At 37.8% G+C, this 17,871-nt stretch overlaps 2 protein-coding genes across 3 annotated transcripts; one reads left to right on the top strand and one right to left on the bottom strand.

Annotated features, from left to right (window-relative positions):
* Window positions 1–4,419: 4,419 nt before the first annotated feature.
* Window positions 4,420–11,460, bottom strand: LOC112197492. Its single transcript, XM_024338204.2, has 8 exons — window positions 11,084–11,460; window positions 9,196–10,966; window positions 7,776–7,976; window positions 7,118–7,665; window positions 6,897–6,981; window positions 6,128–6,805; window positions 5,758–5,833; window positions 4,420–5,063 (listed from the first exon to the last, which is right to left on the bottom strand). Exons 2-8 carry the CDS (start codon window positions 10,927–10,929, stop codon window positions 4,675–4,677), a joined length of 3,711 nt encoding a protein of 1,236 aa, XP_024193972.1. The 5' UTR covers window positions 10,930–10,966; window positions 11,084–11,460; the 3' UTR covers window positions 4,420–4,674.
* A 269-nt stretch (window positions 11,461–11,729) lies between these two features.
* On the top strand, window positions 11,730–16,862 carry LOC112197493 (putative disease resistance RPP13-like protein 1). 2 transcript variants are annotated; one of them, XM_024338206.2, is made up of 3 exons: window positions 11,730–14,817; window positions 16,092–16,266; window positions 16,640–16,862. In XM_024338206.2, exons 1-2 carry the CDS (start codon window positions 11,944–11,946, stop codon window positions 16,227–16,229), a joined length of 3,012 nt encoding a protein of 1,003 aa, XP_024193974.1. In that variant the 5' UTR covers window positions 11,730–11,943; the 3' UTR covers window positions 16,230–16,266; window positions 16,640–16,862. The 2 variants fall into 2 exon arrangements, with proteins under 2 accessions (XP_024193974.1, XP_024193973.1); XM_024338205.2 differs by having other exon boundaries at window positions 11,743–14,817; window positions 16,630–16,862.
* The last annotated feature ends 1,009 nt before the right edge of the window (window positions 16,863–17,871 follow it).

Genomic DNA, 17,871 nt, shown 5'->3' with positions numbered 1-17,871 from the left:
GACCCCAAATATCACAATGAATGAGAGCAAATGGTTTTGTTGTGGAAATAGTACTCAAATTGAATGAGAGACGTGTTTGCTTGGCTAATGGACAGACATCACATACTTTATCTGCACTACAAGAAACACCTGGAATTGTTTTGGCTAGCAATTGCAAGCGATTTGGAGAAGGATGACCAAGACGTCGATGCCACAAGGTGGTAGACATGACTGCATGATTGGCAGAAGAAATATGTGAAGGTTTAGTGGCTAAATTTGGAGTGAGGTAATAGAGACCGTTATGCTCCCTACCCAAGCCGATTATCTTCTTCGTAACCAAGTCCTGCAAAAGACACATGTCAGGAAAAAAAGTGATGAAACATTTAAGAGATTTTGTAAGCTTGCTTACTGAGATAAGATTAACCTTAAAACTTGGAGCACAAAGCACGTCATTTAGACGAAGATTAGAATGAAAAGAAAAATCCCCAATTGAATGAATGGGAGCATGTTCACCGTTAGGTAATTTCACAGGAGGAAACGAAGGTGTAGGAACAAGATTTGATAAAGAATTAGGAATGGATGTAATATGGTATGTTGCCCCGCTATCTATAATCCAATGATTAAGAAAAGAAGAGGAATGTGGTAAACCTGTACCATTTGCTTGAGATGAAAAAACACCCTTACTCTTTACCAATGCCATAATTTGTAGGCATTGTTCAATGGTAAGATTGGGAGCAATTGCTTGAAGTTTATGGATGGTAGAATGAGCGGCAGCCATGATAAACAAAAGGAGAAGTTAAAAGCTTCTCAAAGAAATTCCAACACTGGTTGAAAATATTTTGAAATTTAGGTCCAAGAGCGTTTTGCTCTGATACCATGTAAAAATGATAATTGGTATATTGATGATGATTACAATTCAGAATATTACAAGATATATAAGAAAACAATCTACCTTCTATGGTATGGAATAATCTAGATCCTAAGTATTATCACAAAAATAAATTACAACGATTGACAAAATGTGAAGGGAAACAATTAGCATTTACACCTAAATCTTTCCATATCATGAGAGATTCTCAACATATCAGTGCTCATATATTCATATATTGTGCTACTTACAAGTTATAAAAACTGATCAGAGAGTAATAACACACTCGAAAATAAAAGGAAAAGCAACCAGGAAACACAAGTTCTGACTGATATCCATTGAATTTATGAAAAATGAACAGCATACCAGTGCTGAAAGAATTCTGTGAATTACAATGTATACAAATTGATCAAGCCAAAGTAATAAAAGAGTCTTGGCACCATGAGCAAATGTACAAGAAACAACAAGGCTTTCCACCATTAGGACGTTCGATATCCTCTCGAATAAGAAACAACAAGGTTGGACTTGTTGCTTCATTCTTTCTAGTTTCAACTTTTAATGCATTTCTGTGCAACTGAAGATTTGCACAAGCTTAGTTGAAGTTGAAGTCATTGTCCTGGAGCCAGTCATGCAGAGAGACAACCGGCAAAGGTAGAAGGGCATTGATGAATTACCATGTTGTATCATGTTGCTCTATGTAACTAGCCCTTGAATTCAACAGCTTGACTGACCTAACTACATTGACTTGATACACATTTACGCAAGCGTACGTATCATTGTCAAGAGAGGGAAGTATTGTACCCAAGATTATCGTACCACGGGGATTAGTAGCTAACTCACAATCCTTGGGTGGTCGGAACTAAAGTCAATAAGCAAACAAAAGAAAAATAAAAAGAAAATAAATAAAAAACTAATCTAAGGCACCAAGCCTTAGCATAGCAATGCTCGGCTTTAATTTGCATCAAAAGCCTAACCAAAACTAAGAGCCTAGTGATGATTATTTACAATGAGTTGAAGTTCAATATTTTGAGAGATGATTTTAGGTTAACAAAAAGTAATGAAATGTAAAGAAATTAATAAAAATACAAAGAAATTAATAAAAGTGTAAACCAAATAGATGAGAATGTCGGGTGTTAGAGAGGTTCCTTTACCAAATTTCATGTGTCGGAAATTAATTTAATGGAGATGCAAATTTCCTACTTTGGCGGTAGTCGTATCTAAGACGGTTCAAGACTCAAGGACCGAAATTCCCTTTCATAGTATTCCTACTCCGGTTCAAGGGTCGTAGGAACTCACTTGACATGAATTAGAGCCGGTTCAAGGGTCCCTAATTCACATCAAGAGGCGTAGAAATCGAGGAATTAGACTACTAAGCGACCCGCCCGCGCAATCACGCAACTGGTGTAAATCACCATACTTATAACCCCTCGAATATGAAATTGAAGGTTTCTAGCTTAAGAATTAGAGGGGGTCAAACCTCTAACTCCATTCTAGACATGCTCAAAATACACACCCTAGAGTTGACTAGGCTCCTAGACATGCATTTTAACCCAACAAAAATAGATATAAGCATCCATCATATGAAAATCGCATCATTACATTAAATTAAACATCTTTTACACAAAATTTGGGTTAGGGACACAACCCTAACCCCCAACAAGAAAATTACTCGCAACCCATAATTATGAATATCAAAGATACAAAATTCAAATAACAAAGAGTAGAGAAGTGTAGGAGAAAACAAGAATAATCACAAATAGCTAAAAAATTAGCATGACTAGTCTTGAATTACAACTCCCACAATTACCCAAGTCTTGAATCTTGTAGAGGTAGAGGCCTTTGATGAATCCTTGAAGTTTTGGATGAGTAATTCTTCAAATCTCAAAGTAAAATAGAAAGAAAAGAGGAAAAATGGAGGAGGAGGAGAGCAGCCCCTTTGGGCTGCCCTGTTTTTGTGGTGTGCGGCGTCTCCTCTGTAGAGAGGAAGGAAAAGGAATATCCACATCTCGACTGTTCAGTTTTTAGGTACTAGTGTATAGATCATCTCTGCAAATTTTCAGCCAAAATGATGATCGTTAAGGCATTGATAACTTCCTTAAAGCTAGTACGGTTCAGGTTGACAGATTCAGTCCGTCCATTGGTTTAAGCGAGTTAGATACCTTAACGATCATCAATTTGGCTGAAAATTTGCAGAGATGATCTATACACTAGTACCTAAAAACTGAACAGTCGAGATGTGGATATGCGACCGAAAAGTGACCTAAAACTTGAACTTCACACGTTAATTTTCAAAGCGGAGCTCCGCTCTGGATAGAATCTGTATATATATATATATATGTGTGTGTGTGTGTGTGTGGGTCGTGTTGGTCTGCTTCAATGAGAGGATGAGTGGAGGGAGATTAGGTTTGAACAGGTGGCACGTTGTGGTAGGGAAGAAAGAAAGTATGAGTGATGGAGGTGGAGGTGGCACGTGTCGCTGGAAGAGGAAGACTAAAAGGATGGTGCAGCTGATTTTGGAAACTTAATTAAACCCACATAAACATGCATGCACGCAGCTCCCTTTGTAATTAAACCAAATTGGTTTAATTATTAATTAAGCTAATACCAATCTCCAATTAGATTAATTAAATATGCCCCCAATTCCTTCCTTGGCTCATTTCTTTATTAGCGATCTAGTTTGGGTGCCGACTCGTCATTGATTTGTCATTTTGTCAAAAATCTCAAATTGCTCCGATTTCGCACAACTTCTTTTGAAATCCACAACTCCGTTTATTTACTACAAAATAAATAAAAATGGATTAATTACATAATAATTGATTTGAGGATTAACTTACTTCTAGTGTTTTAGATACAATTACATGCATACATCTTTGTGAATCGAGATGCAATCCTTCGTACAATGTATGCCTAGAACGGGTATGTAGGTCATCAGCATCATTAAGAAAAGCTTTGTTCTCCAAGCAATGATTCAATTACCTGCATGAGGAAAGGAAATGAAATTCATTAGAAGCCAGATCATAAAATTTCAACATATAATACATTGTTCATTATAAACAAGCATAGTTTATCATTCCTTCATAGCACATGATTCAAGCCCTGCAAAAGCGACATTGAATTCAGATCAATAAATCTAAATAAACCAATTAAAAGAACAATATAAGATGCATGAAACAAATAAAGGAATGGAAACCTGATCAGTTATCTGTAACCTGTAATAAACTAGACAGAGTAGAAGAACAAAACATTACATCGCACCAGATAACAATGCAAAATTAATCCATGATGGTGCTCATCCAAATGTAGAAAATTAACTTTAGTTACAAATAATGAATTGCCTTTTGTAACATAATCGTCACAAAAAGAACCAAATTGAATAAGATATTAGGAGTAAGGTAGGCAGAATTAATGAGATTACAATGACAAGTCAAAGTCCAATCACGAAACAAGTTATACAAACAACAACTCTGAACTGAATATAAATCCAGAATCCAGACCAGTAAGGTAAGCAAGATGAAACATTAAATACAAGAAAGAAGTTAAGAACCCCCCGATTCACATTCCCTCTTGCAATGTCAAGCTAATGGAAGAGTTAAATTGCAGTAAACAGGACTACAAATATAGATAGTTCCTACAGACGGGTAGGACACATTAGGTCCACTACTTAAGTACTCATCAAGTATTCAAGTTCATCATCAATATTTGTTCCATAATTAATAAGAAAATAAGAAAAGATTTCAAAGGAACAAGATTAAGGTAAGCATAAGAGTCATTTGTTTATCTTATATTTCTCTAGCTCAAGTCCATGTCATCTCCAACTTTGCTGCAGATCAGACTGGCAGTAGTGAAGGATGGAGCTGTGCATCCTGTCTGCCTTTAAAGGAACAATTGTCTGCAGCAGCAGGGGCCTCTGACTCAAGCTTCCTCCGGACCCCTCTCACTGCCTGTTCCTCTACTGGTGTAAGGGGGAAAACCTTCCCGCTTGCCCGGCAAAGAGAGCTATGGTTATCATACAGAATCCTCTGGTTGCAATTCTTGTCACAGATGTGAGTGAGTCCAGTCAGCTTACAGTGATACATATTCCCACAGACATGCTCATTCTGACACTTCCAGTCACACTTATGAACAGACATTGACCCATCCCGTCCCAAAATTGTCGACAGAAAAATAACATTAGCAGGTGCTGCTACCACAGATTTCCCATTGACCTCCATTGCAACTGCAAATTGATCAGCTCAAAAAGTCAATTTCCACAGTCGGATGTCTTTGCCTCTTAGACTCTACAGATCCCAACACTATTCTCTGCACTACATACCAAATTTTCTATATAATAACTAGATTCTTGCATATTATTACGACAAAGCCCCAATTTCTCCCATCCTACAACCTAACAATTACTTTTCTATTCATATATCTCCGGATCATCAATCTAAACGCACAACATTATTCACACATACATCTCCTACATCACACAAAAAATCATCTCATTTCTAAACGAAAACACGAAGCTCCTTCACAAACATGTAGCTGAAAAATTCGGTTTCGTTCAGAAACCAAACACTTCCGCTCATGCTAGCTCATCCGCATAAAAGAGCACAATAGGTATAATTCCTAACTCCTAATATTTACATCAAAACAATTCAAAGCAACATACTGTCAACTTCTTGTCCTTCATGTCGAAGGACATCGAGTCAAGCCCTGAAAGTTAAATTGCCATCACAAAACTAATTAGCCATGCCTTCATGTATTACAGTATTAGTCACGTTACGCAACTAGCGTTGAGAAGCTAATCTCGCCTAATTTTCTGTTTCGTTTCAAAAACGAAAGACACAACACACTTCGGTACGTATCAGGTTGTTAGTGGGAACTTCATTGGTAAGAAACAGAGCAATACGAGCAAGACTTGTATATACCTTCGAGCCCTGAGACTGCCCTCATGGCTTTCTTCTTGGACTTCTCGTCGTACAAGTCCAACTTCAACACAATTTTCTGTCATGAAGTAGAGTGAAAGAACTATTAGAAATAATTGTGATCAAATCTTATAAAGCATGTATATACAGCAAAGATTAGACCAATCATTACTTGAATTTTTAACTTAAAGAAACAAGTGAAATTTCAGATCGAACCCAGTGAATATTTAGTGTCAAACAAGTTTGCACAAATCTGATCATAAATCTACCCAAAAACAACCATCGTGAACTTAAACTTTATGTAAAAAGAAAACGATAAACATAGCTAGAGGGAGGAAAGAGCTTTGAATCAGAGTAAAATATCTTTCAGTACCTTCATTATTCCTGGATTTGAAAGATCTGCTAAACTTCTATGTTTTTGAGAGAGCCATTCAAACTCTTTTTGCCGTCGGGTTCTGGAATCCCGTTCTTTTGGATTACACCTTATCAACTCTATCCAATTTTCTACCACCAATTTATCGTGAAACTCTAGAGCATCTTCCCTCTGCATGCACCGGATAATTGTCTCAGCAAACCCTTGTATATCTTCCTGGTACACAATACGAAACCCACAACTTTGAAACTTTACACAAGGGCTATCGATCCTGAAGGAAATGTGCATTGCATTTGTTGATGTCTGTGTGAGCAACACATCGGCAATTTGTGCCCGTGGTATGTAAACAACCAAAAGTTGATCATGTTTTTCTGACGACTTGACTTGCTGAAGTTCTTGGGACACAGTCGTATGACATTTACACCCCATATCGAATCTAAAATAAACACGATATTTGCCATCTTTGTCTTCTATTATATGCCCCAGTTCCTCTGCAATCGATGCGTATATTGCAAATCCCATCCACTTCTTACTCTTGTTTAGATTCTGAGGTATGTTGATTGGCCAAGAAGCCCAGCATATAGCTGGCAATTTATCGATAAAGCGAAATAAGTGCTTAAACCACGCTGGGCTTCCAGTGATGTTAAATTTATACACTGTGGAACAATGGTTTAATGCCTGGAATTGAAAATGCACCAATTAATTAGCAACCTCTTTTATTTCAAGGATAGAGAGAGATCATATAAACGAGAGAGACACACAGACCGACCTCAAGGTATCTTGGCAGAACAGACTGAATGTTCATTCTCATCCCAAATGTGGAGTCTTCTTCCAAGGGTGGAATGAATTTCTCCCTACAAACACACAAAAAACAATTTAATTAGGAATATATCAAAATACGTATGAAAAAAAAAACAAAGGTGAATTTCAAATACAAAGCAGCAGCATTTAAAGTAGTTGCATGTGGATCACAAAATTAAATTGATCTACCATTTGAGACATTTATCCACTTGACTAAGCCAGCCAGACTCCAGTACAGCGTCGTCATCATCTTTATTCAGATAGATCGACTCCACCCCAGGGCATATGTTGATACTAAACCATCCAGCATCTTGCTCATAGACTAGACGAATCCCACATTTCCGGACCACCATGTATGGGTTGTTGGTTTCAAATATAGCCCTCACCACAGTTGATTGATTTAACGCCCGCTTTGGAAACTTCAATCTAGGCTCGTAGGAAATTAAAAGAAGATCAGAACTTGATCCAAGGGGGCGGAGTTGTTCTTCCCAGTTAATCACATATGGTTCCAGTCTCGCAACATCGGTTTCCAGTATGATTAGATACGAGTAATTAGAAAAGTCAAGATCTGCAGGCGAATGTCCCTGGACTGAGAAAACAGCACATGCGGCAACTCCCTTCCACTTGTTATCCCCTGTTGGGATTGATATGGGAGTGCTGGTAGATTTAGTGCTGAACCACTCTGGAATTTCATTTGCAGGAAGTGCGCTATTAAGGGGTTTTGACCCGTAAAGCAGCTGCAATGTTAAACACAGAACTAGCTAGTTAATTACAAAAAGGGAGAGATACTTGCATGCTATGTTTTTGTATGTATGAGAGAGAGTGTGAGAGAGAGAGAGAGAGAGACCACACTGTGGAGCACTTTTGATGGCATATCCTGGGGTTCCATTGTCCTAGAATTAAAGGCTGGAAGCTGTGGCAGAGATGGGGCAGGTGCTGCTAACAAAGAGGATGAATATTCAGTTGAGATCCGAGTATAGGTTCGGGCTTCTGCAGCCACAGCTCCGACCCGTGCTAAGGCCAACTGGTCTGTCATTCCACAGCGTCCCTACATGATTCACAAATCAAATCAGGAACCAAAAAGGTCTTGAAAAAATTAAATAAATAAATAATAACTAAAGTCTTCTGTTATCTTCAAGTTCTACAGTCTCTGTCTTTGTTCCATGATTCTAGTCAACCCATAAACCACTTGTGATCTTATTCGTGAGCACTTTAAGTAACCAGCTACACTGAGTAAAAATTCAAAAGTTTGATCTTCTGTACTTTATGGTGTTCAACATATCACAAATGAAACTCACTGCAATCAACTTATTGCAAGTGAGGTTCATTTGTGATATGTTGAACGGAAAATTCTAGTGTACTTGTGGGTATCTCATACCCACATTTACAAAAGTGACAACAAATTTCCCCCAAATTTATTGTCAGAGTAGTAATGTTGAGTCCTATTTTGTGTAATTTTAGTTCTAATAATGGTAATTACACCTCTTACGACATTGTTACAACTTTTGAACAAATTCGTTGTCAATGTTGTAATTTTTGTTGTAATCTTAGTTCTAATAATGGTAATTACACCTCTTACGACATTGTTACAAGCTTTTGAACAAATTCGTTGTCAATGTTGTAATTTTTGTTAAACTATATGTAAATAGTGTAAATGAATATGGTAACTTTGTTCTCAATGTTGTAATTTTGGTTCAAATAATTGTAATTTTTTGGTTCAAATAATTGTAATTTTTTGTTCAAATAGTTGTAAATGAGTGTATGAGATACCCACAAGTACCATAGCTTGTCTCATGTTGAACTTATTGCAAGTGAGGTTCAAATTTAGCAAACCAAGTTATTAATGCGTTCTCTTATCAGACACAGCAAAAGAATTCAACTGTTAAAACAATTTGAAAAAATGGTTTAGGCTTTCTAGAAAACTAAATTTTGACAGAGTAGCCATATATAAAATAAAAGTTAGCAAATAGCAGGTTTTGTATAATGGTATAGGTTTTATTTATAATTTCTTAACAGACTACATCAAAGAACATAAATATATTAACAGTGTTTTGGTGAAAGCACCCACCAACAATAATAATTTTTTTTACCATGAATTAAAACTCCAATTTCCACATTGAGTCATTAAAAGATGGCAAAGGCATATATTATCCCACAGATTACTCCGACTAGCACAAGCAGTGGTGAACAACCAAGTTTCTTTTTTGTTCAAGGGAACTGAAAAGCATTTAGGAAAAAAAAAAAAAAAGTCAAATTTTATCATTTACCTTTATCTCTTCATGATCAAACCATATGCTGGGCACATGACATAACATGCTCCAATGTTCAGTCTTCAAGCACCACATTTTCAGTTCAAGGCAATCCAATAGCAAGAAAAACTCAAGTGAAGTTGGTAGTCCATCAGTGGCCAAGGCCATAAGCTTTGGGCAGCACCTGAGCTCCAAGTGCTTGAGGGATTTGAGGCACAAAAGTGCAGGAAGTGTGACAAGTTCTGGGCAAGAGTCCAGAGTGAGTTTCACTAGGGAAGGTAAGTCACCTACTTGTACATCCTTCCACTGTTTCAAACTGAGCATGATGTCAACTTCTAGTCTCTCAAGTTTTGGAAATGCATGATCATCAGCTAGGCCTTTTCTGAAGAATTGATGATTAATTTCTTTCACCTCATTCACCTCTATAATAGAAAGAGACTTCAGTGCTGGTAATTGTCCCATACATGGCAGAAGTTTACAATTTCTGCATCTGTAGAGGGTAATGACAACAAGGTCAGTGAAAAAGGGATTGCCAATCCAAGTTGGAAGTATGGACCCGCTGTACTGCTGTATTTGTAACTCTTTAAGGCCAGAATGGGGTTGAAGACATTCTAGTATTTTCTCTTGCTGAGAATACTCGACAAACATATCACTCCATCGAAGCTCCAACCTGTGGATACATTTCTTTTCAATCAAGGCAGCTTCCTCAGCTTCTTCTTCACTCAACACGTTTTCAAGCCTTGAAATGTTAAATGACCCTTTAAGATCATTCAAATTTTTCAATTCACCAACACGGCACCCATCATCTCTACCAACAAGAAATGCTGGCAAAGTTTGAAGATTACTCAAGCTCCCCAGGTGTGCAGGCATGGAATCCAATTGCCGAATGATGTCAAGATCAATATGCCGGAGCTTTTTTAGCTTCTTCATTCCTTTTGGCAACTGAACAAAGTGAAAGCAGCCTCTGAGCTTAATGGTTTGTAAATTGTAAAGAGAATCTATTGATTCGGGTAACCGTGAAATAGGTGTATGTGAGGCATCCACATAACGTAATGATTTTACATTTCCAATGGAACTCGGCAGCTCAGAAATCAATGTCCCACTCAAATTTAAGGTTTTCAAGAACGTTAAGGTGAAACACAAATCACGAGGGACGTGTTTCATAGAAGATCCACGACAAGAGAGCATATGCAGTGTGCGCAAATGCTTAAAGTTTTGAAGGATCCCAAAAGCCATCCCATCAATATCCTCACCAATCAAAGACAAATGTCTCGTCATTTCAGAGGCTCCATCTACCTTACCATCCACTGCTTTGAAATAATTACCTGAAGAAATGGTGTCTTCCAATAATGAATGCTTGCTAGGATTTACTTTGTACAAGAAGTTGCTGGGATTATCCGCCGGATCCGAGAGCACCGAATCAAAATCCATAGTGAAATCACATCTTGAAAACACAAAGAAGACTTCCTTCTCCAAGGAATTAAAATGCTCGCCAGCAATATCTTCCATTCTCTCCCCATGCCTCTCTCTAATAAAGCCTTCAGCTATCCATAACTGAACCAACTCATCTTTTCTAAATTCATAACCAAAAGGAAAGAGTGAACAATACAGAAATAACCTTTTCAAATGGTGAGGCAAAATCCCATGCTCATCTGTAACCTGCCTAAGCTTTTGCTCCAAACTTGGATCCTTTACTCCCTCTCTGATGCCAGCAGAGAAAGAATCTGCGGCAACCTCAGGCGGACTTTCCATTTCTGAAGATATCAGTTTTTTGGGAGGGTTGCACAGTCTGAATCGATAGGGGAAACAATTTCAGATATGAATTAATTTGTGTTCAGGAAAAGAACTAAATCGATAGGGATGAGTTGCAGAGTCTGAATTTGCAAATTAAAAGACTTAGGCATACCTTGGAAAAAGAAGAAGTCGAACACTAGATATGAGACGCACTTCCGAGACACCGGCGGAACTTCACACCCTGGAGATTCCGATTAAATCCTACGCAGCGATTGAAGCGCCGTACAACTGGAGATTTCTCAAAGTTGAAAAACTCAACCATGGAGAGATATGAAATGCTTTCCAGTAATCAAACTTGACCCAACAACTAAACTTTCCAAAACTAACAATAGATCTGAACATTGAACATGGTCTTTTCTCTCTAAAGCAAACAAAAAGAACAAGTTAGGAATGACCCTGTGCTTTTTTTTTTTTTTTTTTGATTAAGCAATGCGGAAGCCTCTTGGTTGGGCAACCACCGTTTACAGAGTCAAACATCATAGCTCTAGAAGCCGCAGCTGGAAAACTATCCACCCAAGTAACGCCGTCAAGGCAGCCATGACCTAAATTGGCAAAAAAAACTGCGACAAAGTTTGCCTCTCTAAACACATGTTTAAAGGAAATAGAAATAAACTTGGAAGAGATGACCCTGTGCTTTGTCGATGAATCTATTGAAGACAAGAAAAGCACGTGCCTTGGATCAGAAGACTGTTTTAAATTATTTGCAGGGTAATATAAAAATCGGACGTGCTCCTTAATTATTTGCAGAGCTTGCTCCTTAATTATTATTATTTACTAACTTTGGTCGGCCACCAGAAAGCTCTCAGCTTAGGAATTTGCCTCAGCTCATTTTGCTCTACCCGAAGAACTGCCCTTAGTTGACCTACCAAAAAAAGAGAAGACTAGAGACTCTCCTTTTGCCAAAGCTAGCTTGCTTCTTCTCAGTATTCGATCACCAGCAAGCTCATCTTTTTCATTCCTTGGTAATTTGCTATGGCAGAGATAGCATCCCTGGTACTCTCGACCGGCATTACGTCGGCAATTCTTCAGGTTGTTGTTGACAGAGTCGCAAAATTTGTTGAACAAAAGAGAGACATGTTCACTGGGGTCGACGACAATCTCAGAAAGTTGAAGAGAACGCTGATGAAGATTCAAGCTCGTGTTGATGATATAGAAAAGAAACATTGCATCACGGAGGCAGCAGAAGATTTACTGGAAGATCTGCTGACTAGTTTTTTGGATGCTGAAGATTTGCTGGACAAGATCGGTTTGGGACTGGAAAGGATGACTTGTTTGGATGTGGAGGTCAACAGTTGGAGTCAGGTACATCACTTGATCCCCTTCTATTCTGGCATACCGTCTGAGATTAAAAAGATGCAAGTGAAATTGGATGAGTTAGTAACAGAACTAGAAAGCTACCCTACCACGGAAGTCATCCGGTTGAGAAAGCCTATAGAAAAGGCTATTGCTCCTTGTACTTCTTTGGTTGATGAATCTTGTGTATTTGGAAGGGAAACAGATAAGAACAAGATGAAAAAAATGGTCTTGTCTCTGCAAGTAGAGGGGGGAAATGTTTCTGTAATTTCAGTAGTAGGGATGGCTGGGATTGGGAAAACAACACTTGCCCAACTCGTCTACAATGATGCAGATGTGCATAAGAAATTTGATTTGAAAATGTGGGTGTCTGTTTCTTTAGAGTGTGGTCTGTACATGATTACAAAATCTATTCTTGAGTCTGCTACTAGAGGAAAGGGTTCTCAGTTGTCAAGTTTGGATAGTGTTCAGATTGAATTACAGAAGACATTGAAGGGGAAGAGGTTTTTACTTGTACTAGATGGCATTTGTAATGATAATCTTAGTGATTGGGATCAATTCAGGTTGTCTTTTGGGGCTGCAAAGAAGGGGAGCAAGATTATGATGACTACTCGAAGTGAAATTTCTGCCTCAGTTGTTGCCTCTACATTATATCGTTTGGATCCTCTGTGTGACAATGCTTGTTGGGAAATAATCAAACAAAGAGGGAATCTTAATGGGCAGACTAATTTGGAGGCGAATGGCCTAGCAATTTCGAAGAAGTGCAAAGGGTTTCCATGGGTAGCAAAAGTGATTGGAAGCTGTTTGAATTCGGGAGAGATGGAGTGGGATGCTCTGTTAAGGTGTGAGCTTTGGGAACTGCAGGAACATAAAACACAAATCTATCCAGTCCTCAAATTGTTGAGCTATGATAATATGCCTTCTTATTTGAAAAGATGTTTCAGTTATTGTTCTATCTTTCCTCGTGATCATGTAGTTGAGAAGGATGATTTGGTCCAACTATGGGCAGCAGAAGGCTTCATTCAGTCCCAAGGAACAAGAAAAATTGAAGATGTTGGAAGACAGTATTTTGAGGACTTGTGTTCGAGGGCTTTCTTTTCGCAAGTTCCAAATATTGGTGGTGATCTGCAAAGATATAAAATGCATGAGCTCATTCATGATTTGGCAAGATTTGTTTCAACCAACTTATGCTTTTGTATGGATGACAATGTGCCATGCTTGGTGCACATATCTCCTAATGCTCGGCATGCGTCTTTGCTCTATGAAAATACTCAACTATATACATTGGAGGCTTTCTACGAGTATAAGAAGTTGAGGACATTTACATTGCTTCCTAAGTCCCCATCTATTCCGAGGCCAGTCATGTTGCTTCCCAATTTTTCGTCCAATCTGGGCGAAGTCCCTCATGAATTTTTTGAAAGGTTGGGAAGCTTGAGGGTGTTGAATTTGAGTCATAGTGCCATCTCTAAATTGCCTGAATCTATTGGAAATTTGATACATCTTCGTTACCTCAATCTTAGTCATACCCGTATTGAACTATTGCCAAAGCCTATAACAACAATATATGGGTTAGAAACATTGAAGCTCAAGAGTTGTCCTAAGCTTCTTCATTTGCCTGAGAACTTAAAGGACTTGATTAAGCTAAGACATCTTGACTTTGACAGACACCGTCAACTAAGTTCCATGCCAAAAGATGTTGGGAAGTTAACTAGTCTCGAAACCCTTCATGCATTTAAAGTGGGAAAAGAGAAAGGATATCAGATTGAGGAGCTCAAGAACATGAGGTGTCTTCGTGGATCCATTTCTATTACGAATCTTGAGAATGTGGCAGATTCTATGCAGGCTGAGGCTGCTATGTTACACAACAAGCAATACTTAGACAGGTTGGAGCTGGAATGGAATGCAATCAGAGGTCAAATGCAACCAGTTCAACAAGAAGTTCTTACAGGGCTTAAACCACATGCTGGGTTGAAGGAGTTACGAGTAGCTGGTTACTGTGGTTCGGTATTTCCCGGATGGATAGCCAACTCAGCATTTAGCAGGCTTGAGAGTATTGAATTAGAAAATTGCGCATTTTGTGAACTCCTTCCTTCTCTTGGCCAACTTCCGGCTCTCAAGAAACTTCTTATTCAAAATATGGCTACTTTGAAAGGTGTGGATTATCTGTTTTGTGGTTCCTCAGCTGCTTTTCTATCCTTAGAGACGCTAACACTTCGTGACATGCCGGAGTTGAGTAACTGGTCAGGACTACGTGACAATGACATGCCTTTCCTCAGAGACCTCAGCATTGATTCTTGTCCAAAGTTGGCCACCCTACCTTCATTTCATTACCTAACTTCACTTCAATGTTTAGACATCAATCGTTGCCCTCAGCTTCAATCTTTGCCAGAGGGAGGACTGCCATCCTCACTCAAAACTTTGGTCATTATGGAGAGTGGCATCTTGAAGGATCGGTGCAAGGTGGGAGAAGGTGCAGATTGGAATAAGATCAGATGGATCCCTGCCATATTGATTGAAAATATGGTGATTCCAGCACAAAGACCGGATAACCAGGTACTTGACATTGGATTGTACGTTTACTAAAAATTCCTTTGTTTTTGTTTTTTTTTTTCATATCTACTTTTTATGATTTTTTAAGCTTTAGTTTATTGCCAACTAAGAAGGAATTATCAGCTCTGCGTATCAAAATATTGCATGCGTGTCACATGTTTTCTCAACTGAGTTCAAATGTCTGTCACGCTGGCATGCGGGTCTTTCAAAGTTCATCGCCCTTGTTTGCTCATGCACTAGTGTACATGCTCTTATATAGCCTCAAGTAGCCAATTTGAAGTCGGCCTGAAATAAAAGCAATCTTGGTTTCTTGATATAATCATATATAGTGTGGAGAATTCTGGTGTTACATGACAACTCATCCATTCTTCAGTTATGCGTAACTTAAGAGTTAACACTATTTAGCACTTACCTTTTTCTAAACAGAATTTGCTTTTCTTGTTGAAATCCTCTTTGGGCGCGTTTGTTTGCCCCGATAAGTGGCTTGATAGGATTAAAAATTATCTGTCTAGCTGTTTGGCAATCTGGATTTCTATGGATTGGAAATTTCAATTCCTATCAGAGTAGGACATATTTTATGTCTTGGGATCTGCATGAAGCGGTTTCTAATGGAATGGGAGCATGTCTTAATCTTAGTACTTATTCTAGTTTCCATAATGGTAGTCCACAGACGGTAAAAAGTGCAGGAATCCTCCCTTTGGGTTGTGGGGTAACAATGATGGAAACTTCAGGATTTTAGTTTTCTAAAATATCATTTCTGGCACTCTGCCAAAGAATCAGCCAAATCTAAAATCATTTAGCTATTTAACCATACAATACTAATTACTTTAGATGACCAAGCAGTATTGGTCTGGCTAATTTCTCTTTGAGAAAAACCTGGGGATGGATCACTGATGATTGAACTGCATTGCCCAATGATGCAGAAGAGTATCTCAACATTTTACAAAAAATACAGATAGCTTGCATGTTAATATGTGTACATCCGGTCCTTTCTCAAAATCTGTACATCATGAGTAGTTATATATAGTCCTCCTGTAGAGAGCTGACCACTCCTAGAAAAAAGTTCTATTAACCTCACCTCAGCAACCAGACAACAGACTTCAATAAGAATGAAACCATTATTCCTTTAGGTCCTTCTTCATGCAATTTGGGTGATATCTTGATCTCTCTCTCTCTTCAAAGTTGTAACCAGTGATTGATTAAGTTAATTTGACTCTTTGTCAGTCTTGTGTAAGCTGGATGAAAAGATTGACCTTTTCATTGTTTCTTATGTGCAGATTGATGAGGTTCAGAGTGCTCCAGAAAACATGTTTTGCAGCCGAAACTCCTTGTTGACTTGTTCTGTTATTCTTTTTCCTCTGCTCTTCCTTTTTATGAGATCATTGTACCAGTACTTGTCCCAAGCCAGATATTGATTGTGAGCAGATTCCAGCAGTAGAACGGGATAAATAGGTAACTTAATGTTTTCTAAAATCACTGTTATGTCATGATATTTTTAACTTCAGTTTGTCTACTGGCCCAATGAATATAGTTAGAATGAATTATTAGTTCGCACGCTGATGATGTCCGTCAGAATTTGTTTGAATCGGAGTCAAGTTTAGGCGAAAGACTAGCTTTTTCGGCCTTTCAGAGGTCTCCTCAGTGTTGTGGCACTGGTAGTGATGTTTCAGATATTCCTATATAGCCTCGTGTTATGGTCAATCTGTTGAGTACAGTGTCACATGGAAAATCATCCATTTCTATTGCATATATTATACGTACGCCTGAAGAGTTTAGGCTTGCATATATGTAACTGAATTTTCTCTTTTCTCGTAGGAAATTCTAGTAGGCAACCTTGCAGCAATTACTTGAAGAAGTTTCAAAATCAAAGAATGGCGGAGCCGCGGAGCATGTTTTATCTAGAATATTTATGCCAAGTTTACTATGCAGTGAGACTCTTATGTATAAACTAGTTTTTTCTTTCGAGAAATTATGTATAAACTACGAATATGTCTAATGCGCATATCCCCATCTTCTTCTTCACATAGATAGTGGAACTTGATTTTAAAGATGGAGTTCAATTGATGTTTCTTTTAGCAGTTTTGATGAAACAGGACAACAGGTTATATGAAAAGACCAATCTAATGTTATGTACCAAAAAAAAAAAAAGAGACCAAGCTAATGTTTTTCGGCAAATCTAATGATTACACACAAAATATTGCTCAAAAAAAAAAAAAAAAAACGCAAAACAATGGAATGGTGGTTATCTTAAAATTAAAGGTTAGAAATATCTATTTTCATTTCCATTCTCACAATTCTGAACGTAAGGCCCTAAACTCCTAAAGTTGCAGGCTTTCAGTGCAAAACACTGAAACAGAAATTATTTGCTTTTTAAAAGCATTGTTAATACATGTACCTACTTTGTCTTTGAGGTCCAGCCCGCAGTTAGTGTCAGCTAAAAAGAAGAATTTAGACCCATTGGAGAATAGTGGTCACATATCCTTCCCTCGAATAATTAGGGTAAATTACAAAAATACCATTTTGATCTCAAATAATGTAGAGGTACGACTCCGAAAAAAAATGTCAAAAATTTGGTCAAGAAAATTTCACATAATTCAACTCACAAACTGATTTGTCTGATTGTGAACAAACTGACTGTCTAATTGTGAACAAATATATATCTTTCATATTTAACTGACGAATAGATGTCCAATTGTGAACAATAAATATCTTTCACATCCAACCAGCTAATCGATGTCCAATAAATGTCTTTCACATCTAACTGACGAATCGATGTCCAATAAATGTCTTTCACATCTAACTGACGAATCGATGTCCAATTGTGAACAATAAATGTCTTTCACATTCAAATGACAAAACCAACTGTTTCATTGTCAAGAATAAATTTTATTCACATCCAATCAACGAACAGATATATTGTAAATTTTAATAATAGTTTAGAAAAAATGCACATGTAGTTCAAAATTGGAAATGAGATTTAAAGTGCGATTTGAAAACTCACTTCAATAGAGACTATCTACTTCATAGCTAAAATGTGACGTATAAAATGTTAAGATA

Source organism: Rosa chinensis, chromosome 4, assembly GCF_002994745.2.
Source record: "Rosa chinensis cultivar Old Blush chromosome 4, RchiOBHm-V2, whole genome shotgun sequence".
Taxonomy (NCBI): domain Eukaryota; kingdom Viridiplantae; phylum Streptophyta; class Magnoliopsida; order Rosales; family Rosaceae; genus Rosa; species Rosa chinensis.
This window is presented reverse-complemented; position numbering and strand designations above follow the sequence as displayed.